At 38.2% G+C, this 26232-nt stretch overlaps 1 protein-coding gene across 1 annotated transcript in view; it reads left to right on the forward strand.

Annotated features, from left to right (window-relative positions):
• The first annotated feature begins 6753 nt into the window (after positions 1 to 6753).
• The window catches only part of LOC143713514 (integrin beta-1-like), a 29234-nt gene continuing 9755 nt past the window's right edge, over positions 6754 to 26232 (forward strand). The window contains exons 1-12 of the mRNA XM_077204852.1: positions 6754 to 6820; positions 7044 to 7129; positions 8265 to 8484; positions 8585 to 8755; positions 11984 to 12222; positions 17121 to 17276; positions 17371 to 17466; positions 18372 to 18461; positions 18943 to 19083; positions 19172 to 19374; positions 21860 to 22098; positions 24668 to 24890. Coding sequence (XP_077060967.1) covers positions 6754 to 6820; positions 7044 to 7129; positions 8265 to 8484; positions 8585 to 8755; positions 11984 to 12222; positions 17121 to 17276; positions 17371 to 17466; positions 18372 to 18461; positions 18943 to 19083; positions 19172 to 19374; positions 21860 to 22098; positions 24668 to 24890 — 1931 coding nt within the window. The remainder of the gene's footprint in view (positions 6821 to 7043; positions 7130 to 8264; positions 8485 to 8584; positions 8756 to 11983; positions 12223 to 17120; positions 17277 to 17370; positions 17467 to 18371; positions 18462 to 18942; positions 19084 to 19171; positions 19375 to 21859; positions 22099 to 24667; positions 24891 to 26232) is intronic.

Below are 26232 nucleotides of genomic sequence, written 5' to 3' on the forward strand. Positions count from 1 at the left end.
ATGTCCAGGGTAGATGACCTTGTGGAACGACTGGGACGAGCTAAGTACATCAGCACCCTAGACCTATGTAAGGTCCCGTTGACCCCAGAGAGTCTGTAAGTGACAGCCTTCTGAACACCATTTGGACACTTCCATTTCCGTGTACTACCTTTTGGAATCCATGGTGCACCGTCCACCTTCCAACAAATGATGGATCAGCTCATGCGAGGTACCGAGGGGTACGCAGCTGCCTATCTAGATGACATTGTCGTCTATAGCTAATCATGGGAAGAACATCTGCTTCACCTGAAGGATGTTCTAGGGAGGATTAAAAGTGCAGGCCTCACCCTTCGCCCTGACAAGTGCCTTTTGCCCAAACGAGAAACACAGTATCTGGGATTCGTTCTGGGTCATGGAGTGATTCGACCTCAAGTCAGCAAAATTGAGGCTGTTAAGTCTGCTGGAAGGTCACAGACTAAGAAACAGTTCCCTTCCTTGGGCTAAGTGGGTGGTATAGACGGGTTTTACCAAACTTTTCTGCTCAAGCTGCTGCACTGACCACTCTCACTAAGAAGGACAATCCAAACAAGGTGGTTTGGACCGATTAATGTGAACTTGCTTTCCAGGGCTTATAAGACACTCTGCAAAGAGCCAATACTGCAGAGTCCTGATTTTGAACAGGCTTTTACTGTACAAACCGATGCTTGACCGACACCGAGCATGGCATTGGAGTCGTTTTGTTGCAGGGGAAGTCAGGACAACTAAGACCGGTGGCTTACATAAGTAGGAAGCTCCTTCCCCATGAGTCTAGGTACTCTACGGTGGAGAAGGAGTGTTTGGCTATCAAATGGACCCTGGACACCCTACGTTATTATTTGCTGGGCCGCAAATTTAGACTGGAAACTGATCAGCGGGCCCTGTCCTGGTTGGGTCAAATGAGAGAAACTAATTCTAGAATTACAAGATGGTTTAAAGCTATACAACCATTTGATTTTTAAATCCTTTATAGATCAGGCACCCAAAACTGTACTTCTGACTACCTTTCACGGACATGAGGTGTCTGGAGAAAGGGGGGGAAATTAATTACATGGACTTGACACACATGCACACATCACTACCTGATTATGCCGGCATTTACCATCTTTTTAATTTGAATGGTGTTGTGTAATTGTGTTCCCTATTTGAAGTTAGTCTGATATATATATATAATTTATTTATTTTTGTCTGTTTGCCCCAACATGTTGTTCATGTTTTTTTTACTTCACAACCCAGTTTAATTGCAGTCAGAATTAAGCCTACTTTTTATTTCTTGTAAGAATTCCCCCCAAAACTTTGTTTTGACTGTTGAGCCTTCTAGGCTCATGCTGCACCATCAAACAGTCCATCTGACTCAAACAGGTTTTTGTAGCATTAGCATGCCCCTAATTGGAATGAACCATTTCTAGTTTTGTCTGGAGGAGGGGGAATAGCAGCTAAACAATTCTTTCCTTTTCATTTCCTTTTTTTGTTTTTTGTTTTCTGTCTGTGGTCAAGTACCCATGGGTTTACACAGTGTTATTTGAGAATATGTTAGTGTTTCATTATTTTGATTTTTCTGTATAATGTATTGTATGTTTGGTCCTTGCTTGGTCATTTGGTACAGGCCGAGGGTGGACTTAGCCCATATAAATAGGGAGCTGTAGAGCTTATCAGGTCAGTCTTGGTTTGTTTAAGGCCAAAGGTAAGACCCTGTTGCAAATTGGACCAAATTATCTGCCGTAGCCTTTCTTTGCACATTGTTTCAGTTTTGTTTTGTTCAGTTGTTTGTATTTCAGTATGTGACCATGTAAATATTTAGTTTTTAACTTTTTCATCATAATAAACCACCTTTTGGGGATCCTCTGAACCTCTGTCCAGCTTGTTTAAAGTTATTCTCTCTGACCACTGTGCCATCTCTTACAAGTGTTATCAGTGTTTCAGTGTCATCAGTGTTCAGTGTCATCATTGTTTCAGTGTCTCAGTGTCTCAGTGTCTCAGTGTTTCAGTATCCCAGTGTCTCAGTGTCTCAGTGTCCCAGTGTCTCAGTGTCCCAGTGTCATCAGTGTTTCAGTGTCTCAGTGTCTCAGTGTCATCAGTGCCTCAGTGTCCCAGTGTCTCAATGTCTCAGTGTCTCAGTGTCTCAGTGTCCCAGTGTCTCAGTGCCTCAGTGTCCCAGTGTCTCAGTGTCCCAGTGTCCCAGTGCCTCAGTGTCTCAGTGCCTCAATGCCTCAGTGTCTGTGTCCCAGTGTCCCAGTGTCTCAGTGCCTCAGTGCCCCATTGTCCCAGTGTCCCCGTGTCTCAGTGTCACAGTGTCTCAGTGCCTCAGTGTCTCAGTGCCTCAGTGTCCCAGTGTCCCAGTGTCTCAGTGCCTCAGTGTCTCAGTGCCTCAGTGTCTCAGTGTCCCAGTGTCCCAGTGTCTCAGTGCCTCAGTGCCCCATTGTCCCAGTGTCCCCGTGTCTCAGTGTCACAGTGTCTCAGTGTCCCAGTGTCTCAGTGTCTCAGTGTCTCAGTGCCTCAATGCCTCAGTGTCTGTGTCCCAGTGTCCCAGTGTCTCAGGGTCTGTGTCTCAGTGCCTCAGTGTCTCAGTGTCTCAGTGTCTCAGTGTCTCAGTGTCTCAGTGTCTCAGTGCCTCAATGCCTCAGTGTCTGTGTCCCAGTGTCCCAGTGTCTCAGGGTCTGTGTCTCAGTGCCTCAGTGTCTCAGTGCCTCAGTGTCTCAGTGTCCCAGTGTCTCAGTGTCCCAGTGTCTCAGTGCCTCAATGCCTCAGTGTCTGTGTCCCAGTGTCCCAGTGTCTCAGGGTCTGTGTCTCAGTGCCATAGTGTCTCAGTGCCTCAGTGTCTCAGTGCCTCAGTGTCTCAGTGTCCCAGTGTCTCAGTGCCTCAGTGTCTCAGTGCCTCAGTGTCTGTGTCCCAGTGTCCCAGTGTCTCAGGGTCTGTGTCTCAGTGCCTCAGTGTCTCAGTGCCTCAGTGTCTCAGTGCCTCAGTGTCTCAGTGCCTCAGTGTCTCAGTGCCTCAGTGTCTCAGTGTCCCAGTGTCCCAGTGTCCCAGTGTCTCAGTGTCTCACTGTCTGTGTCTCAGTGTCTCAGTGTCTCAGTGTCTCAGTGTCTGAGTCTCAGTGCCTCAGTGTCCCAGTGTCCCAGTGTCTCAGGGTCTGTGTCTCAGTGCCTCAGTGCCTCAGTGTCCCAGTGTCCCAGTGTCTCAGGGTCTGTGTCTCAGTGCCTCAGTGTCTCAGTGCCTCAGTGTCTCAGTGCCTCAGTGTCTCAGTGCCTCAGTGTCTCAGTGCCTCAGTGTCTCAGTGCCTCAGTGTCTCAGTGTCCCAGTGTCTCAGTGTCCCAGTGTCTCAGTGTCTCACTGTCTGTGTCTCAGTGTCTCAGTGTCTGAGTCTCAGTGCCTCAGTGTCTCAGTGTCTCAGTGTCTGTGTCTCAGTGCCTCAGTGTCTCATTGTCTCAGTGCCTCAGTGCCTCAGTGTCTCAGTGTTTCAGTGTTTCACTTCAGTGTTTAAAGGCTGGAGTTCCTCTGAACCTCATCATCTCTGCCCATTGCATTTAATGGAAACCACATGCATCACATTCAGCAGGGAAGTAAAAGGCTGTTCCAGCTTCAGCCTGGACTCTATTTCTGTTTCCAGTAGCCGTAACAGCACTGGTTATGTGTGTGATTTCTTTAGGACTATCATTGACATCTGTGTAATTTAGAGGAAGCTCACTTGCATTAGACGTTTCTTACATCAAACCAGTATTATGTGAAGAGTATGTCAACACTTTTGGATAATGATATACTATTTGTAGTTTTTGGTGGCAGCCAGAACGTCTTTCAAATCATTACACTACAGTTTTATTATGCTGTGTATGTTAAAATATTGTGTGAGTCATTTGGTCATATATTAAAGATCTCATGAAGCTTATTGAGAGCGTTTATATGCCATACTGTAAAAAAGGATATGGTCAATACGTTATGACAACATGTTTCTACATTGCTTTAACTCATCAATATAAGTTAAGCAATTGTAACTTTTTTTTATACGTTATACAAGATTCAATTCATTTTTTAAAGGCATTTTAATGTATTTTAAGTTGATATGACTTAAACATCCAAGTTGATTGTACTTAAAAATTTAAGGAAGCAACTTTTTTTACAGTGCTTATGTTCCTAAAGTGATGGGCACTCTTATTAGGAGATGGTGATGGCGCAGTGGATAAGATACATGCCTTTGGTGTGAGAGACCCGGGTTCGAATCCACTGTGAGACACCAATGTGTCCCTGATCAAGACACTTAACCCCTAGTTGCTCCAGAGGCGTGCAACCTCTGAAATATAGCAATTGTAAGTCGCTTTGTATAAAAGCGTCAGCTAAATGAATAAATGCAAATGAGAGAAAACAGTATTTGTCAAACCCTCTTACTTCAAATTAAGGAAACATATTTTAGCACTACTGTAATAACATTAACCGCTTATACTTTTGAATAGATTTCACTGATTACTGAAGACATCAGCGCTTGCAAAGTGCTTCTCTCAGCCCCTCACTGACTCGTGGAGCCAAACAGAGGATCATTTATTAACCAGACGCAACACAAAGTCTCATGGGACACACTGATCAATAATGCTTTACCTGCAGGACACACAGCTTTCAGCAAGTAGAAGTGCTCTGATCTAATGACAGATCAATGTGAGCCAGTGTTACTGGAAATATACTGAACACATGACTAGTGTCCACATGCATTTTATAATCGTTATATATATATATATATATATATATATATATATATATATATATATATATATATATATATATATATATATATCATTGTGTATAGAATTGTGTTGTGCCTTGAACTACACTCTTCAAAATAAAAATCCAAAAAGGGTTTTTTTTACAGCAATGGCATACAATACCTCAAAGAACCTCTCAGTGTTCAGTTCTTAAAAGTGTGAAGAACATTCAAATAGTCTAAAGAACCTTTTACCACTATACACTATTAAAAATAAAAGTTGTTTATTAGCATCAGTGGTTTCATGAAGAAACTTTAACATCCATGGAAACTTTTCGATGGACAAAGGTTCTTTATAGTGGAAAAGGTTCTTTAGATTAAAAAAAAACAAAACATTTTGTGGAATTGAAAGGCTCTATGTTAAACGTTGTTTATGGAACGATAATTTCCAATAAAGAATTTTTAAGAGTGTATCTCTACTTGATCTGACCTTGAAATGCTGAAAAAGATGTTTTGTTGCTCATATTTTCAGAGTGATGACCTTAAATTCACGGGAGGTCATAAACCTTCATCTATTCTCAGCTCCTGAAAGAGGAACCGCTGCAGGGCTAATTTAAATACCGTCTCTCATAGCCATAATTCACCGTTTCCTAGTGTCTCTTTCCCAGGACAGAAATAGTGCTGACTCCCTTTGCCATTGCTGTAAAAACCCCCTTCATTTTTAAGAGTTATGCATGTTTAATGTTCTGTTCTTCATGGAACCATAGATGACAATAAAGAAGCTTTATTCATTAACTCATTTCTTAATGAGTTTAACTATCCCTTATCCAAAGAGAACCGGGATTCGTTATTTTTAAGAGTGCACTGGAAAGAGTAAAAAAGTGCAATTTTAACTATTAAAAATAAAGGTTCCAAAGGGGGTTTTTACCATAGAAGAACCATTTTTGCTTCCCCAATGAACTATTCAGTGATCGGCTCTTAAAATAACCATTTTCAAAGTGTGAAATTTTTATAACTGATAGAAACTGTTTTAACTATATCCCTTGTGTCACGATGCACACGGGAAGCAGAGAATCCATGAGAAGTAGTTTAATAAAGGGTAATCCAAACTCGTCGTCAACATGCAGGGGTCAAAATCAAAATAAAGCCGTAAAAACAAGAAACAAAACAGGAACTTGAACAATAACAGACCTGAAGATGTGTGACACAAAACAAGGAATCTGTAACAAATACTAAAACAGACAGGGTATTTATACACACAATCTAACAAGGTGATGGGAAACAGCTGAGTGCAATGAACTGATGAGTGACAGACAGAATGCTGGGAAATGAAGTCAAATGTGAAAGACACTGTGAAAACGAAGACCTCTAGTGACAAACAAGGGAAACACAACCAGACACTGTGACACCTTGATATATAACATGGCATTGATTATCATAGTCATATATAGAATGCTATTTATGTAGTTGCAGAGCTGCCAACTTTTGAGTTTAGCTTGGAGTGAGATTTTGGGGGTTAATGAGGCTATCGGTTCACGTGCCGCAAGGCGCTAGCTATCTGTCATGTCACATTTAAAAACGCAAAAACGGTATTGTTTGAATTTCGTAATATAATTACAAAAGTAACCTCCTCTATCTTGTCTGTTGCGGTGTCAGTGTCCAATTTGCTTCGCAATTTTTCTCTGCGTGAGAAAATGGATGTGTGGCGTGAGTGCGTGTGAAAACAGGCAAAACCGTGCGTCACACGGCGAAAGCGTGAGAGTTGGCTCTGTAGTTGTCAAGTTATTTTAAAGATCCTGCTCACTAAAACTGTCATTGATACCATAAGGATCTATTTTCTAACCCTTAAAATAAAAAAATATTTTTATTGCCATAGCCCAATGATGATGCTTTTATTCAGTCATAATACATAATATATTTATATATTGTAAGTGATATAATATATTCAAATAAATAGCTTAGATGTTACCACATTCATTGTTTCCCAGAATAAACTGTGCTTGTTTTGAAAGTGAATCCACCGCTGATGGTTTTTGTCTTTTTGTTCTAGATGGACCTGAAGCTACTTTTCATATCAACATTATTAGGGATCATTTGTTGCAGTCGTGCACAGCAAGGTAATGTGGACTTTTCAGATCACCGAAGCTTGAAATGCTGTAACTCTTTCTGACTCCATCAGAATTAATAAGCGCTGGGTTTGTTTTGAGGTTGGACAGTTAAATACTGTCCTTATCCTTAATGGAAAACAGTAGTGGTCTCTGGCTCCAGTGACTGTAAGCCAGAGCAATGTGAACGAATCTCTGGCCAGATTTAAAACGCTGTGTCTCCTGTGTTCTGCAGAGGGCAACGAGTGCATCAAAGCCAACGCTTTATCCTGTGGCGAGTGCATACAAGTGGGGGCTAAATGTGGATGGTGCACTGATACCGTGAGTAGCGTTACAATGCTTTAACTCTCCATCGCTGAAACAAACACATTTATTGCCCTGATATGTTTGTGCAGCATCATCACACTCATAATCACAGCTGTACTGATATATTCAGACCATGATATTGCCTTTATAATTCAGTTGTATGACCAAACAGACATGATGTGACTCAAACTACATCATTTGATATTAATAGTTATGGCAGATTTGCCAGGAACAGTAATGGCGGATAAGTGTTGCCATTCCATTCGTATTTGGAAATCTCATTCCTCATGGAAAGATCGTGGTGATGCTTGAGTTTGTGCTTATATTATTCTTTATGAGGAGTTTCAGGCATCAATAATTATAAAGATAAAGATTAATAAAGATTATGGAATCATTAGATCCACAAACAGGCACTGCAGGAACCAGAGGACAGTGATGATGTCATTACTATTGTCTTATTAATTTACTAATTAGATTTTAAGTGTATTTCGTTTGTGTATTCACAATATTTGTTTCTTTAGATTAATTAACTTTAAGATGATTTTCTTTTCTAAAATGTTCTATTTATTATATGATTTTTATATTTTTAGTAGTACTGTATGCTTCATTAAATGTTTTGTATGGAAACGTACACTAGCATTAAAAAGTTTTTTTTTTTTTAAATAAATATTCATCAAGGATGCATTAAATTGATTTAAAAAAATGGCAGTAAAAACATTTACAAAATAAATGCTGTTCTTTTGAACTCTCTGTTCATCAAAGAATAAATTAAATGTATGACCGTTTCCACAAAAATATGAAGCTGTTTCCAACATTGATAATATTAAGAAATGTTTCTTGAGCATCATATTATAGTGATTTCTGAAGGATCATGTGACACTGAAGACTGGAGTAATGATGCTGAAAATTCAGCTTTGATCACAGGAATAAATTACACTTTATTATATATTCACATAGAAAACAGCTGCTTTATATTCTAATAATATTTCACGGTTTAACTGTATTTTTGATCAAATAAATGCAGCTTTGGTGAGCAGAAGAGACTTCTTCCAAACTCATTAAAAAATCCTACCAACCCAAAACTTTTGAACACTTATTTGTAATCTGACATGCTTAACCCAATCACATATATTTTCTCCTCACGCAACAGGAGTTTCTGAAACAGGGAGAGCCGACATCGGCGCGCTGCGATGAACTGGAGTCGCTCAAGAAAAGAGGATGTTCGAAAACCAAGATCGAAAACCCTCACGGCACCCAAAAGATCCTCAAGAACAAAGCAGTGACCCACCGCAAGAAAGGAGCGGAGAAACTTCGACCCGAGGACATTACACAGATCCAGCCTCAGAAACTCAGCCTCAAACTCAGATCTGGTGCCTGATGATAACTTACAATCGTTTGGGTTTATTGATCTGCGCAAGTAATTGTGGGAATACACATTTTTGTTTTTTGAACGAATTGTTATTTCTGTAGGGGAACCTCAAAATATCAAGCTGAAGTTCAAGAGGGCTGAAGACTATCCCATAGACCTGTACTACCTGATGGACCTGTCCTACTCCATGAAGGACGACCTGGAGAACGTCAAGAATCTCGGGACTAGTTTGATGAAGGAAATGTCCAAGATCACCTCAGATTTCAGGATAGGTGAGAGTCTTATAAAATCACGCCGCAAAACGAAACGCTCTGGTAGTTTTGTTTTAAAAACCTCGGTTCTATTAGATACTAGTTTTAACCCTGTAAAACCTGACGTAATAAATCTTTTATAATGGAACAGTTTAATGTTGAAAAAAGTGTGACGTCTGCGTATGTGTTTTTTGTTGGGGATATTTTATTTTGTTGAGATTATATTTGATACTTTAGGCTTTTATGGCTCATCATATAGTATGATATAGTGCGAAAGAAACAGATTAATTTCATTCAGAGACACAAACTGAGCTAAAATATGCAATTTGGTGCAGATGCTGATATTTATATGGCCAAAAAGCAAGATTAATGTTAATCAATGTGATCTTTCATTTAATTTATTCTTTTATATAGCACAATTAAACACAACAATAGTTGACCACTTTGCTGTACAGGACAAATCTAAAATATATAAAAATAGAGACACAATAGAAACAGAACGCAGAATAACCTGCCTAAAATGAATTTCAATATCCGTCGCCACTTCTATATCTCTCTTTATTTGTTATTGTGGGGTCAACATATATAATACAATGCAATGATGATTGAGAGATGAACAAATAAACCTTCATTATATTTGAGACTCACATTTGAACATGATTTTTCTAAAAAAAAATTGGTATGGATAATCAAGTTAACCTTCAGTCCAGTAAGTGTTCATCTTCAAATATTACTAACGTTTTTCTTACTTTTACTTTAAAAAAATCAGTAAAGATTTCAAGGCAAAAAAAGACACCAGTTGAAGATGGATGTTTGTATATAATTGTACAGAGATTATACTATTATACTAAAAGACTTTTACTTGCTAGGCATGTAGTAGATTGTATGCGACAGTTTATCAGCAGTGTTTTGATCACGTGGATATTGGATCAAGCGTTATAGGATTAAACATGTAATAACATTGTTATATATGTGTAATATATATGCATTAATTAAAAAGCCTATAATATCTATCAAGGATACAGTAGATTTCATATAAAGAGTATGAAAGTTAATGTGTTTAAATTATTTACACTTAAATATGTTCATCTGTACTTGTAAATGTCCAACAAACCACATCTTTCCATAAGATGTCTTAATATTATTATTATTAAGTAAAGTCAAATTTATTTATAAAGCACTTATTACAATACAGGTTTGTTCAAAGCAGCTTTACAGTGATAACAGGAAAATAATGCAACAGAGTTTGTTTCGGCTGTACAGCAGATCTAGAAGAAAACAGTGTCATAGTCCAGCTTAAGTCAGTTCAGTGATGGTTCATTTTCATTTTAAAGATCATTAGTTATTAATTTAGTTAATTTATCTATACAGCAGCTCTGGAGAAAACGGTGATGTCATCGTCCAGTTTAGTTCTCATATTGTGGCGTCAATGCAGGCAGATCAATAATATTGTTGAATATTAAGTTTCCCCATTAAAACAGACTAATGATAATTAAAAATGATAAAATAAGACCTAATCAAAACTTTCATCGCACTACCAAAGCCATTAGAGACACGAGTAGGCATGAATTTCAAGCTTGGCTCATGTCCGGACAAAGGCTATATAGTTTTGCATTTTTAAAATAGTTTTTTTATTTTAGTATCATTGTCAAATTTCCTATAAATTTCAGAGTTAACAGAACACTTTCCATAATTATTATTATTATTATTTTATGGTTATTTATTTGATTAATCCTGTCAAAAATTATTCATGTATTGATCCATGTATGCTTTTTGTCTATTGCATCTTTTAATATCATATACTCACAGTTATACTCATATTCAGGTGTTCTATTCAGACCAGACGTTTAGTTTACTTCTTCTCTGACAAACCTACATCTACTTGTGGGCTAGACATGTTTTACTATTTACAACTATTAGTTTTTTCCGTTTTCTGCTCAGTGTGGTATCTTGTCTAATATGTGTGGTGTCTTGTTTAGTTTCACATGAGATAGTTATCTTACCTGGAATTAAGATACAGATGAATTTGCATAAGGTCTAGAAATGATGGAAATACGTATTTGGCCATTTCTGCTTCGTAGGTGATTATACACTGGGCAACTTTTTGAGCAATGTTGCCGTCAACAGGCAATCAGGGGAGACAAAGGGCCCACGATCGATCTAATGTATCCAGATAGAAATGTGTTGCCCATTCTCAATGGGAAAGTGCCTAAGCAACAATCGCTCGGCCACATTGTCCAGCAACATTGCTCAAAAAGTTGCCCTGTGTATCATCGCCTGGTTCATACAGAAAGCGGTTTTGCTTTGAAAAAAGGAAAAAACACGTGGGCTTTAGAATGGGGGAAAAGCGCACGCCTTTTAAAGGTGCAGTGTGTGATTTTAGCGGCATCTAGTGGTGAGGTTACGAATTGCAACCAACAAAAGTTACGGTGGCCGACAGGAAAATATGTCATCGTCTGAGACAGCAGAGAGTAGCAGTTCAGCAATGAGCTTTCTTTACAAGGATAAATTAAGAAATTATGTTTACTTAATTATTCAGTAAAACTATATGTTATTGCAAATTTTATTGTTACTTGTTCATCACTGTGTCAGTGTTTTATTCGCTGAACTAAGCTTGCTTCCTTGCACGAAGAGCAACATAGTAACGAAACGCGTTTGTCCGTTTAGGGCCACCGTAGAAACATGACGACACATTTCAATGTAAGGGAACCGCGGTGTGTGTAGACAGAAACTGCTCATTCTAAGGTAATACAAATATAACGGATCATTAAGTAAGGTCTTTAAACACCACTGAAAACTTCTTTTTCAAGCTAGTGACGAAACGCGCTCTTTAGCGCTGTGTGTTCGCTGTCGGCTATGCTAGAAACATGACCACACAATATGTCGACCTCCACAAAAGGGGGAGCCCGCGGTTATGGAGATATAAATGTCTCATTCTAAGCTTATAAAAACATAACGGTTCATTATGCAAGGTCTTTATACACCACTGAAAACATAGTTATGGATCTTATATTGCATTTCTGTCAATAGATCCTCAGAAATATTACACAATGCACCTTTAAAAGTTTAACTTATTTTAACTTGAGTGCCGCGTTTTAGCACAATACGCTGCAAAAGACTCGATACTTGAGCGCAACGGTCATACATTGAAAAAGTAGCGCAGTCGAATGGAAAAACTTGTTTAGTTTTAAAAATAGTTTAAGTCTTAGTTTCAATTTTCGTTTACGAAAATAACCTTTGTCCTGACAGGTTTCGGCTCTTTCGTGGAGAAGACGGTAATGCCTTACATCAGCACGACTCCAGCCAAGCTCCTGAACCCCTGCACTGGGGACCAGAACTGCACCAGTCCCTTCAGCTACAAGAACGTGCTGAAACTCACCAGCAACGGCCAGCAGTTCAACAGTCTGGTGGGGAAACAGCAGATATCTGGAAACCTGGACTCTCCCGAGGGAGGATTTGATGCTATCATGCAGGTTGCGGTCTGTGGAGTGAGTATTAAACAACTGGAGGAGGGTTTGCTCTGTTTTTACGTTATTGATAAAGTAGGGATACACGATATATCATTATTGTATCGGTTCATTTTTAATGTTATCGTTATCGGCCTATATAAAAAATTTAGCCGATATATTAAAGCCAATTAATAACGCATTATTTCCTTTAGAAAACGACCAATAGTGTTTTTTTTATAATCGATACCGATACAGATCATTTGCATGTTTATGTGCCTGATAACTGATATACAGAACCGATATTTATTGTTTTATTCCTGTTTTTGACAATTATAACAACAGCACTGTACCTATTCACTCCCTCCTTGCATACACAAAAAACAAAACACACTTCACACACACAGAGAGAAAATTCAGCGCTTTTATTTCCGACATGCACTCTTTCATGTTTTATTTAATTCATGTAAACTTACGTCTTTATTGGGACAGTACTTGATGGATTACGTGACTCTGTGATTTGTCTCAATTTTTTGTCTCAAAGTTTGAACTATATATATTAAGCATTTATGTAACATATCTCATTTGTGCTTTAATGGCTGTTATGTTAAATGAAGTTGATTATTTAAGGGAAATAGTATAATAGTAAGTTATTTTAACTTTGACTCTGTTGTTGACGGTTGCTGATCTCCCCTCAGACGCACTGCTTTAATGGTGGTCTTGGGCGCAATTCTCAAAATGCCGTTTATCTGTGAATACGAAATTACAAAACCGATTAGTGCATCTATCCATCATAAAAGTACATCTATCCACGATCAAAGTGCAGCTATCCATCGTAAAAGTGCAGCTATCCATCGTAAAAGTGCATCTATCCATGATAAAAGTGCATCTATCCATTATAAAAGTGCATCTATCATCATAAAAGTGCATCTATCCATGATAAAAGTGCATTTATCCTCGATAAAAGTGAATCTATCCGTCATAAAAGTGAATCTATCCATCATAAAAGCGAATCTATCCATCATAAAAGTGAATCTATTCAACATAAAAGTGCATCTATCCGTGACAAAAGTGCATCTATCCGTCATAAAAGTGAATCTCTCCGTCATAAAAGTGAATGTATCCGTCATAAAAGTGCATCTATCCATCATAAAAGTACATCTGTCCATCATAAAAGCGCATCTATTCATCATAAAAGCGCATCTGTCCATCATAAAAGTGCATCTATCCGTCATAAAAGTGCATCTATCCATCATAAAAGTGCATCTGTCCATCATAAAAGTGCATCTATCCGTCATAAAAGTGCATCTATCCATCATAAAAGTGCATCTGTCCATCATAAAAGTGCATCTATCCATCATAAAAGTGCATCTGTCCATCATAAAAGTGCATCTGTCCATCATAAAAGTGCATCTGTCCATCATAAAAGTGAATCTATCCATCATAAAAGTGCATCTATCCATCATAAAAGTGCATCTGTCCATCATAAAAGTGCATCTATTCATCATAAAAGTGCATCTGTCCATCATAAAAGTGCATCTGTCCATCATAAAAGTGCATCTATCCGTCATAAAAGTGCATCTGTCCATCATAAAAGTGCATCTGTCCATCATAAAAGTGCATCTGTCCATCATAAAAGTGCATCTATCCGTCATACAAGTGCATCTATCCATCATAAAAGTGCATCTGTCCATCATAAAAGTGCATATGTCCATCATAAAAGTGCATCTATCCATCATAAAAGTGCATCTATCCATCATAAAAGTGCATCTATCCGTCATAAAAGTGCATCTGTCCATCATAAAAGTGCATCTATCCATCATAAAAGTGCATCTATCCGTCGTAAAAGTGCATCTATCCATCATAAAACTGCATCTGTCCATCATAAAAGTGCATCTATCCGTCATAAAAGTGCATCTATCCATCATAAAAGTGCATCTGTCCATCATAAAAGTGCATCTGTCCATCATAAAAGTGAATCTATCCATCATAAAAGTGCATCTGTCCATCATAAAAGTACATCTGTCCATCATAAAAGTGCATCTGTCCATCATAAAAGTGCATCTGTTCATCATAAAAGTGCATCTGTCCATCATAAAAGTGCATCTGTCCATCATAAAAGTGAATCTATCCATCATAAAAGTGCATCTGTCCATCATAAAAGTACATCTGTCCATCATAAAAGTGCATCTGTCCATCATAAAAGTGAATCTATCCATCATAAAAGTGCATCTGTCCATCATAAAAGTACATCTGTCCATCATAAAAGTGCATCTGTCCATCATAAAAGTGCATCTGTCCATCATAAAAGTGCATTTGTCCATCATAAAAGTGAATCTATCCATCATAAAAGTGCATCTGTCCATCATAAAAGTACATCTGTCCATCATAAAAGTGCATCTGTCCATCATAAAAGTGCATCTATCCGTCATAAAAGTGCATCTATCCATCATAAAAGTGCATCTGTCCATCATAAAAGTGAATCTATCCATCATAAAAGTGCATCTGTCCATCATAAAAGTGCATCTGTCCATCATAAAAGTGCATCTGTCCATCATAAAAGTGTATCTATTCATCATAAAAGTGCATCTGTCCATCATAAAAGTGAATCTATCCATCATAAAAGTGCATCTGTCCATCATAAAAGTACATCTGTCCATCATAAAAGTGCATCTGTCCATCATAAAAGTGAATCTATCCATCATAAAAGTGCATCTGTCCATCATAAAAGTACATCTGTCCATCATAAAAGTGCATCTGTCCATCATAAAAGTGCATCTGTCCATCATAAAAGTGCATTTGTCCATCATAAAAGTGAATCTATCCATCATAAAAGTGCATCTGTCCATCATAAAAGTACATCTGTCCATCATAAAAGTGCATCTGTCCATCATAAAAGTGCATCTATCCGTCATAAAAGTGCATCTATCCATCATAAAAGTGCATCTGTCCATCATAAAAGTGAATCTATCCATCATAAAAGTGCATCTGTCCATCATAAAAGTGCATCTGTCCATCATAAAAGTGCATCTGTCCATCATAAAAGTGCATCTGTCCATCATAAAAGTGCATCTGTCCATCATAAAAGTGCATTTGTCCATCATAAAAGTGAATCTATCCATCATAAAAGTGCATCTGTCCATCATAAAAGTACATCTGTCCATCATAAAAGTGCATCTGTCCATCATAAAAGTGCATCTATCCGTCATAAAAGTGCATCTATCCATCATAAAAGTGCATCTGTCCATCATAAAAGTGAATCTATCCATCATAAAAGTGCATCTGTCCATCATAAAAGTGCATCTGTCCATCATAAAAGTGAATCTATCCATCATAAAAGTGCATCTGTCCATCATAAAAGTGCATCTGTCCATCATAAAAGTGCATCTGTCCATCATAAAAGTGTATCTATTCATCATAAAAGTGCATCTGTCCATCATAAAAGTGCATCTGTCCATCATAAAAGTGCATCTGTCCATCATAAAAGTGCATCTGTCCATCATAAATGTGCATCTGTCCATCATAAAAGTACATCTGTCCATCATAAAAGTGCATCTGTCCATCATAAAAGCGCATCTGTCCATCATAAAAGTGCATCTGTCCATCATAAAAGTGCATCTGTCCATCATAAAAGTGCATCTGTCCATCATAAAAGTGCATCTATCATCATAAAAGTGCATCTATCCATCATAAAAGTGCATCTGTCCATCATAAAAGTGCATCTATCCATCATAAAGTGCATCTATCCATCATAAAAGTGCATCTGTCCATCATAAAAGTGAATCTATCCATCATAAAAGTGCATCTGTCCATCATAAAAGTGCATCTATCATCATAAAAGTGCATCTGTCCATCATAAAAGTGCATCTATCATCATAAAAGTGCATCTATCCATCATAAAAGTGCATCTATCATCATAAAAGTGCATCTGTCCATCATAAAAGTGCATCTATCCATCATAAAAGTACATCTGTCCATCATAAAAGTGCATCTGTCCATCATAAAAGTGCATCTATCCATCATAAAAGTGCATCTATCCATCATAAAAGTGCATCATATCCATCATAAAAGTGCATCTATCATCATAAAAGCGCATCTGTCCATCATAAAAGTGCATCTGTCCATCATAAAAGTGCATCTATCCATCATAAAAGCACATCTATCCATCATAAAAGTGCATCTATCCATCATAAAAGCGCATCTGTCCATCATAAAAGTGCATCTGTCCATCATAAAAGTGCATCTGTCCATCATAAAAGTGCATCTGTCCATCATAAAAGTACATCTGTCCATCATAAAAGTGCATCTGTCCATCATAAAAGTGCATCTATCCATCATAAAAGTGCATCTGTCCATCATAAAAGTGCATCTGTCCATCATAAAAGTGCATCTATCCGTCATAAAAGTGCATCTATCCATCATAAAAGTGCATCTGTCCATCATAAAAGTGCATCTATCCATCATAAAAGTGAATCTATCCATCATAAAAGCGCATCTCTCCATCATAAAAGTGCATCTATCCATCATAAAAGTGCATCTGTCCATCATAAAAGTGCATCTGTCCATCATAAAAGTGCATCTGTCCATCATAAAAGTGCATCTGTCCATCATAAAAGTGCATCAGTCCATCATAAAAGTGCATCTGTCCATCATAAAAGTGCATCTATCCATCATAAAAGTGCATCTATCCATCATAAAAGTGCATCTATTCATCATAAAAGTGCATCTGTCCATCATAAAAGTGCATCTATCATCATAAAAGTGCATCTATTCATCATAAAAGTACAGTTCTACTTTTAGATGACTAATCTGTTTTTGTACTTTCTGCTCGATCTTTGTATCCTTTGGCCTAATATTTCTCCTTCTTCCTGTTTTCTCTCTCTCTCTCTCTCTCTCTCTCTCTCTCTCTCTCTCTCTCTCTCTCTCTCTCTCTCTCACAGAACCACATTGGCTGGAGAAATGTCACCCGTTTGTTGGTGTTTTCTACTGACGCAGGTTTTCATTTTGCCGGAGATGGCAAACTCGGTGGAATCGTACTTCCCAATGATGGGAAATGCCACTTAAAAGACGGCATGTACACGATGAGCCATTATTATGTATGTATTGACAAATTTGTCCTGTTTTCTGGTGATTTTCAGACCAGATGTATTAGATGTTCGACTCTTATCTTTCCTGTCCTTTCCTGACTAGGATTACCCCTCCATCGCCCACCTAGTTCAAAAACTGAGCGAAAATAACATCCAGACCATCTTCGCAGTTACAGAAGAGTTTCAGCCTGTTTACAAAGTAAGTCCATAGATGATTATCTTAATGATGTGTATGAAAGCGCGTGTGCATGAGCGAGAACACTCGCTATTTTTGTCCATCTGGAGCCTGTAGTTTCTTCTCCTGTTCAACTTTTTTTTTGTACTTGCTCAAAGAAAAGGTCTGTAGTCTCTTTCCACACTTGTCAAAACTTATGAAAGTTAGCAGTGCTAGCTGGATTTGATCAAAGCCTCAGTGCTACGTGTTTAATTTAAGCACATAACATGTAATTGTTGGAGGAATGATTCCTCAAAGCCTGTGGCTGGCTGAGAGGAGGCATGCTATTACTTTTCTAAGTGATCAGACTTATAATATTCATCTTCTGGATGATAAAACAGATGGGAAAAATGCCATAGACTTGCATTGAAAGATCCATAACTAGAGACACGACTATGTGTTAGAAATGGATGAATGTATGCGATGTAAAAGCTAAATTATCTACCAATGGGGTAAGAAAAATAATCTTGTTTCTGTTGGAATTAACCTTGACAGATCATTTTGCTTGTTTTAAGCAACCACTCTCTTAATTTTGATTTATTTCCCTAGAAAACAAGACATAATATCTCATGGCATTTTACTCATTTAGTAAATGCATCTTGATTTAAGAATTTTTAGATATTTGGACTCGAAACAAGACAACAATACAAGTAAGAAAAGCATTTATTTTGCAGTGTAATGAAATGCCATCTCAAATATTTCACTCCCGAGAGCCTGAAACTCTCCTGAACCAAACTTCTCTGTATTTGGAAAGCCACAACCCCAAGATAGTTTTCCTCTTGGAATGATCCAGACGGCAAAGTCATAATTTAGAGTTCCTGTCTGGTGTTTAAAACAAACACCCTGCGTCCCTGTGCTTAAGATTCATGAATGTTTTCCCCTTTCCACAGGAACTTAAAAACCTGATCCCAAAGTCTGCAGTGGGAACGCTTTCAGCAAACTCCAGCAATGTTATCAACCTTATTATTGATGCGTACAATGTGAGTAGATAAAGTTTCTTTATACAGTAGTGGCCAAAAATCATATCCGGAGGAGATATTTGTTTTTAATGACCCTACAAGTTTGATTAAACCATTCAAAAATATGGGAAATGTTCTTGAGGCAAGAACAAAACACTAAACTTAGTTAATTGGACAAAATTCAAACTAAAGCTACAGGTTTCTGTGTGCATAGAAAAACAAAAAGCTTTCAGGAAAAACATAATCAGTTATTAATATTTAATTGATTCTCTCATTTATCATTTCTTTGTATGATACCCAAAAATGTTGGAAAATTTGCGAATTTTTATTGCGCTATTATCACAAATAAAACAATCGACTCCAGGCACAACTATGCAATATGAATTCAAAGTCTTTAACACATCTGTAATAATATTTGAATGAAGGGTGAAGATGGCAGTTTTGGCCACTACTGTAATATCTCCAGTATATAACGGACCTGGACTGATGTATGTTTCCTCAGTCTCTTTCCTCAGAGGTGATCCTCGAGAACAGCAAGCTTCCCGAGGGAGTGACGATCACCTATCAGTCTCGCTGTAAGAATGGACTCTTGAACGAGGGAGAAAATGGCCGGAAGTGCTCTAACATCTCTATCGGAGACGAGGTGAGTTCAGACCAGCGTGATGTAATGTGCACCAGAAACCTGTAGCCTGTTGTTCCTGAGTCTGTTTCTGTTTCCATTGAATCCTCAGGTGTCGTTCAACATCAATATCACAGCTCAAGGCTGTCCCAAACAAGGCAAACCGGAAACCATTAAGATCAAGCCCTTGGGCTTTACTGAGGAGGTCGAGATCGAGCTCAACTTTATTTGCGAGTGTGATTGTCACAAGCACGGCATCAAGAATAGTGAAATGTGCCATAACGGCAACGGGACGTTTGAGTGCGGAGCCTGCAGGTGAGACTGTCCTCGGATAACTATCCTGGACTTACTTAGGCTTATAAAAATGCACGAGTTTGTTTAATTGCTAAATTACATGTCTTTTTTTTTCCTGGAAGTTGAAACAAACTGCAAATGCTGTGCTTATATGTGTGTGTGTGTGTGTTTGTGTGTGTGTGTGTGTGTGTGTGTGTGTGTGTGTGTGTGTGTGTGTGTGTGTGTGTGTGTGTGTGTGTGTGTGTGTGTGTGTGTGTGTGTGTGTATATACAGTTTGTACAGTATAAAAACCACTATGCCTATGGAGAGTCCCTACAAAGATAGTGAACCAGACGTGTGTGTGTGTGTGTGTGTGTGTGTGTGTGTGTGTGTGTGTGTGTGTGTGTGTTTGTGTGTGTGTGTGTGTGTGTGTGTGTGTGTGTGTGTGTGTGTGTGTGTGTGTGTGTGTGTGTGTGTGTGTTTGTGTGTGTGTGTGTGTGTGTGTGTGTGTGTGTGTGTGTGTGTGTGTGTGTGTATACAGTTTGTACAGTATAAAAAACATTATGCCTATGGAGAGTCCCTACAAAGATAGTGAACCAGACGTGTGTGTGGTTTAGTAATGAAACTCTATGACACTAGGCACGTTTCCATAACAGATTTGCGCAAAACTTTTGCGATTTTTTCTAAATGTCGACAAAAAACTATTGCGAAATGACGGCGTTTCCATTAACCGATGTTATGCGACTAAAACTTCATTCTTCAAGTCATTCCAAAAATCATGGCAACGGATGTTGGTAGGTTTATGTATATCTCAGCCACTGCTCTTGCCATTATTAATAATCAAAGGAGACGTATGTGTGTTAGCCAAGCATTAATGGTAAGGAAAGACCCTTATACTGGGAGCTGCTGGTGTTTCTGGGTGTTTCTCCCTCATTTCTGCTTCGAGGTCTTGATTTTGGCATTTTTTTAGGTTTAGAATCCAGTATTCCTGTAATTATTTTGTCTTTTATGAGTTAAATAAAGAACTCTGTCTCGTATTCTGTCCAAGCACACCGCGTCATCTACATCAGGTGACTGTAAATGCGCAAAAACTGTTTCCATTGCAGTTTTGTGAAATATTTGTTTTTCGAATTGCCTGAAAAACCACCTCATGCGAGCGTAAAAATGTTTTTGCGATAAATGGGAGATTTTGCGAAATTGACGTGTTTCCATTGGGCGTATTTTCAATTCGCAATTTGAAGGGTGATGGAAACGCGGCTGATGATGGCACAAGCTGATTGGCTCTGCTGATCCTGCAGCCAATGAGATCGCTTGCTCAACATTTAAATAGTCTGGTTGAGTGTTTGCTGTGAGCTGGTCCTGAAGCGCTATAAGCGTTCCTCTAAACCCCTCCACCTCCCCAGCTCCACCTGCCTAGATCTGATACAGGATTCATGTGTGTGTGTGTTTATGCAGCAGCCGCAGATCTTACACATTTTAGCCTATTTTGGGACAATTTTTTAATGAAAATCTAGTACATTTTACGCCCAAATTCTCATTACATATACAATAAACGAAGCAAATAATAATTAATTTTTTTTCACCAGCGTTTTTGCAAAAAGTTGCCAGCCACCGCCAGCATTTTTGATCATTTTCACAAAAGTTTTATGGTCCCCAGAATATTTTGCTGTATGAATATTTGAACATGCAATATATCCTGCTTTTAAACAAAACAACAAAAAAGTTTTTTCTAGCTTCATGCATTCCATTTTTTACCAACACTTGTATATTCACTTGTATGTTTCATTTAAAAAAAGTACATTTTTAAGCAAAAAACTGAGAAAATCGGGTTTTTGTCAAAGATCACGTCTGGATCGGATTCAGGACTATGATGAAAACACAGATGGAGTAAATCAAGTCCATCAACACCTCAAAGCTTCACAGTCCTTTAGCTCGTTTATTTCATTCTGTAACGTTAGGCAGTTTTGATTTATATGCTGTTTAATAATGGTGATCGCGTTATTTTACATATGCATCTGTTTACATAAGCTATCGCTTGTTTCTGCTTCTTCTTCACCTGTGTTTTGATCAGGAAATCATGTACTCTTTCAGAAAATGCCTTATAGCGCCCCCTACCATATAACAGTGAAAATACAGAAAGATGTAAATGTCCATCAATGGCGGGGAAAATCTCATTCACATTATCATAAGGTTCCAGATAATTGTATTACTTAGTATCGTTGTAATTCTCATTATTCCCATGATTTACTGCATTACTGTAATAAATATAATAAAGTGATTTATTTAAATCAGCATATATTAAATAAAATACAAAGTCAAAGAAAATAATGTCACAATGCAAAACAAATTTGCTTTCTTGAGAATACCGTTGATTTTAGGGTTAAACATGACACTGAATCTTTGATGTAAAACATCTTTTTGTTCCTGTTTGGATGTTAATTGCGTAAGTCAGAAGGTCTCTCTACATGAGTGTGTGTGTGTGAGCCGTGTTCTCAGCATCTTCTCGGTTCTCATCGTGTGCTTTCAGGTGCAATAAGGGCCGTGTGGGCAGGCAGTGTGAATGCCGGAAAGACGAGGTGTCCACCGAGGACCTGGACAAGAACTGCCGCAAGGACAACAGCACGGACATCTGCAGCAATAACGGCGAGTGTGTGTGCGGGAACTGCGAGTGCAAGAAGAGGGAAAATCCTGAAGAACGTTACAGCGGAAAATTCTGCGAGTGCGACAACTTCAACTGCGACCGCTCCAATAATAAACTCTGTGGAGGTACTGAAACAGGAAGCTTTTTCTTTTTTTGGACCACCAATGCATCACTCAGCACACTATTAATAGAGGAAAAGGGGTTGTGAAAGGGTCGAAAGCAAGGCCGTAACCAGGGTTTGAAAATTAGTGAGGTCCGGGGTGTTGTGTAAATAATTGTGCTATAATGGTTAGGCCATTGGACCCACATTCCCCCATGGACATTAAGCTGCGACCCTTTTTAAAAAAAAGGAATTTTATTTGACATATATATATATTTATGTGTGGGGTAGTCTCTCACTAGGGGGGTCCGGGGGTATGCCCCATCAGGCCGCCCCCAAACGTGATTTTATTTGAAAAATAAACCATTAAATGGCACTTTCTGGAGAGTTTTGTGCAAAGAAATATAGCAAAAAAGTAGGTCTAGCAAGTCTTATATTTCTGTAATTCACACAGATCAAACACAAATATGCTGACTGAATAGATTGCTAGTTGAGAAACACTGCTTTAATTAATGTTTTTATGATGACTTTGTGAAAGGTTAAAACAGCATGAGCCGGCTTCCTGCTGGCCAGTAAGTTATTTGTCAAATTTCATTCTGTAACAAACAGATCTGTATTATGCTATTGTTTTTGATAGTGTTATACATTTCCTACAGATAATCACATTGATCATTGCGTTTGTCTTACCGAATGTAGAAGCTTTAGGCAATTACAGTTTGTCTTATAGCTTTTTTTTTTTTATTAATGCCGACAGTAAAATGTTGCCAGATATTGCTACGAAAAACAAGCAAAACAAAATAATAGTAATAATCAGAAATAAGTTCAAAGCTTGTGTTTTGGAAATAAGATTAATATATCACTAAACCTAACACACAACTTCCTAAAGTGTCACATTAAATCAGAAAAACAGGTCCTGGAGACTACTGCCACCTTTCCCTTAGGTGGATCTGGCAACACGGAGGCTGCACCCGCGCCCTCACTCACAACGCGCTCTAAGCCCCGTTCACTGCGCTAGCTTCTCGCAACAACATGAATTGCAAACACTCATATGAGGTGGTTTAAACACGGCTAATTAATCATTCAGAGAGCTTGACATTTTATTTTTGAATGTAAAAAAATGACCGTCATAGCTGGCTACGGACATGGTCGAAAGCAGGCACACTGCAAAAAATGCTTTTCTTACGTAGTATTTTTGTCTTGTTTCCAGTCCAAATATCTAAAAATTCTTAAATCAAGATGCATTTACTAGATGAGTAAAATGCCATGAGATATGATGTCTTGTTTTCTAGGGAAATAAATAAAAATTAAGAGAGTTGTTAAGAGTTGTAAATTATCTACAAATGGGGTAAGAAAAATAATCTTGTTTCTGTTTGAATTAACATTATTTTTCTTACCCTGTTGGCTTGTTTTAAGCATGCAACAACTCTCTTAATATCATAATATCACATAGCATTTTACTCATCTAGTAAATGCATCTTGATTTAAGAATTTTTAGATATTTGGACTTGAAACAAAACAATAATACAAGTAAGAAAAGCTTTTTTTGCAGTGCAGATAAATTTAATTAAATTCAATTCACATTTATTTGTATAGTGCTTTTCAAAATACACATAATTTCAATGCAACTTTACAGAAAATGCATGAGTTCACCTTACAAGTAAAGGGATAGTTCACCCAAAAATGTAAATGCTGTCAGTATTTACTCTCCCTCATGTTGTTCAACCCCGTAAGACCTTCGTTCATCTTCGGAACACAAATTAAGATATTTGTGATTAAATCTGAGAGCTGGATCACTCCTCCATAGGCTTCTAAGGGATTGAAACTTGTTCCCCGAAAAGTTATTAAAGACATCGTTAAAATGGTCCAAGTGACTCAATCTTAAGTTTATCAAGCGACGAGAATACTTTTTGTGAGCAAAAACAAACAAAAATAACGACTTTATTTCAACTATTCATTTCCTTCTCTGTGGCCCTCGAGTGAGTTCACTAGTTTAACAGCGCAGCGCTTCTGTGTTGTACGTCACACGCATCACACACATGACCAGCGTCGGCCAATAGTGAGCCTGCGTGTGACGTAGCTCTACGCTATCACACTACGCTAACTGACTCGACGCCCACAGAGAAGGACATGAATAGTTGAAATAAAGTCGTTATTTTTGGGGGGTTTCACTTGGACTATTTTAACGATGTCTTTAATAACTTTTCGAGGAACAAATTTCAATCCCTTAGAAGCCTATTGAGGAGTGATCCAGCTCTCAGATTTTATCAAAAATATCTTAATTCGTGTCCCGAAGATGAACGAATGTCTTACGGGGTTGAACAACATGAGTGAGAGTAAATACTGACAGAATTTACATTTTTGGGTGAACTATCCCTTTAAGAGTGATCTGTTATCAGAAGTAACTGTCTAAGTTATGTATTTCAGAAATGCACATATACAAAATCACAGTTAGCAAAAAAGGTTTTAATTTAAACAATGTAATAATTTAATGCAGATACAATGAAGTAATGAATGCTTCTTTGTTAACAAATGATTATGACATTTAGAAAAATGCATCATTGGTGTATGTTGATTCTGTGATGTTTCTCCTGTAGGACACGGGCGCTGTGAGTGTAGGGTGTGTATCTGTGACGCTAACTACACCGGGAGCGCGTGCGACTGCTCTCTGGACACCTCCACCTGCTTAGCCTCCAACAAGCAGATCTGCAACGGCAGAGGGACGTGCGGGTGCGGGACCTGCCGGTGCACCGACCCCAAGTTCCAGGGGCCCACGTGTGAGATCTGCCCCACCTGCCCCGGGGTCTGCACCGAGCACAAGTCAGTCAAGCACAACACCAACCAGTCCCTCCTGAAAAACGCCATTATGCGATCGCATAATTCAATGCGTAATCAGCCAAAGTCCGCATATTTATGCAAGGGCCGCATTTTTTCAAATCCGCCGCACTTTCGCCGCATAAATTGCCGATTTCCGCGCAAAATATGCGGGGCTTGCATGATTTCATAACCCCCGCATTTTCGTTGCAAAAAAGTCACATATATCTTAGCAGAAAGTTGAAAAATGTTGCGTTTACTCCACACAAGAGCAGCCGTTTTCCCCTGTTGCCATGGGAACGTTATGAAGTGACATAATTACGTGACGTGAACATCATGGAAAAGCTGTAAAACATGAAGCACACTTTTTTTTTTTTATATTTTGTTTATTCATTTTTACAGAAGTTGTAGCATATTTCTTTGGTAAAGCTACAGAACTTGTTTGACTCATCAATGTTTTGTAAGTTTGAGCCGTGTGTTTATTAAGCTCTGAAATAAAACAAGATGAGAACTTAAATATCCCAGCACTTCCTGTGATGTGTTATCCTTGCTTATCATAGGAAGTAATAAGAAATGACTCTTTACATTAAGGAAGTGGCCTAGTGAGAACAGGGTGTTGGGGAATCACTTTTTTTTCTCTTTTTCCTCAAACCGCATTTTTTGCTAATTTCATTGCATAAAATTGCATGAATATCCCGCATATTCCATCGCATTTTTTAAGAAAACGTGCCGCATAATTAAGGATTTTTTGCCCGCAACAATCACAAAAAAAAACTCGCATTTTTCTGGAAGGACTGACCAATGTGGGACATATTGAGTTACATGTACAATTTAAAAGCTGAAATGTAGCACAACATATGCTAATAACCAAAATATATTAGGTTTCTATACGGAATATATGCTTAATATATGGTGTAAACAGCACAGCTTAACAAAACATATTTTTCACATTCAAAATGTATTTGACTGAATGCAAAATATATGTTGGACGATATAAATATTACACAGTAGGTCACATGGCATCTCCAGTATATCCAAATTTTATTCATACCACACACATTAATACTTTTTTCTATTAAAATTCAAATGTTGCGCAAATGTAGCGATTGTTTGTTTACGCGATTGTTTCCGGAAGCCAGTCGCTAGTTCCGCCTCCTCGATGACATCACGCACATCGTTAAAGACGGCTAGTGATGATTGGTCAGGACGCAACGTGTAGTCTGACATGTTTCTTGTCCGTGTCACAACAAGAATTTAGGAATGAAAATCACATAATCTGGCTCAGCGACTACCGTAACACAAAAGTATTGTGTAGTCTGAACTCGGCACAAGCAAACAGTGAAGCAAG

The sequence above is a fragment of the Siphateles boraxobius genome, unplaced genomic scaffold (assembly GCF_051911475.1).
Source record: "Siphateles boraxobius isolate OS27281-9 unplaced genomic scaffold, OSU_SipBor_1 511, whole genome shotgun sequence".
NCBI lineage: Eukaryota > Metazoa > Chordata > Actinopteri > Cypriniformes > Leuciscidae > Siphateles > Siphateles boraxobius.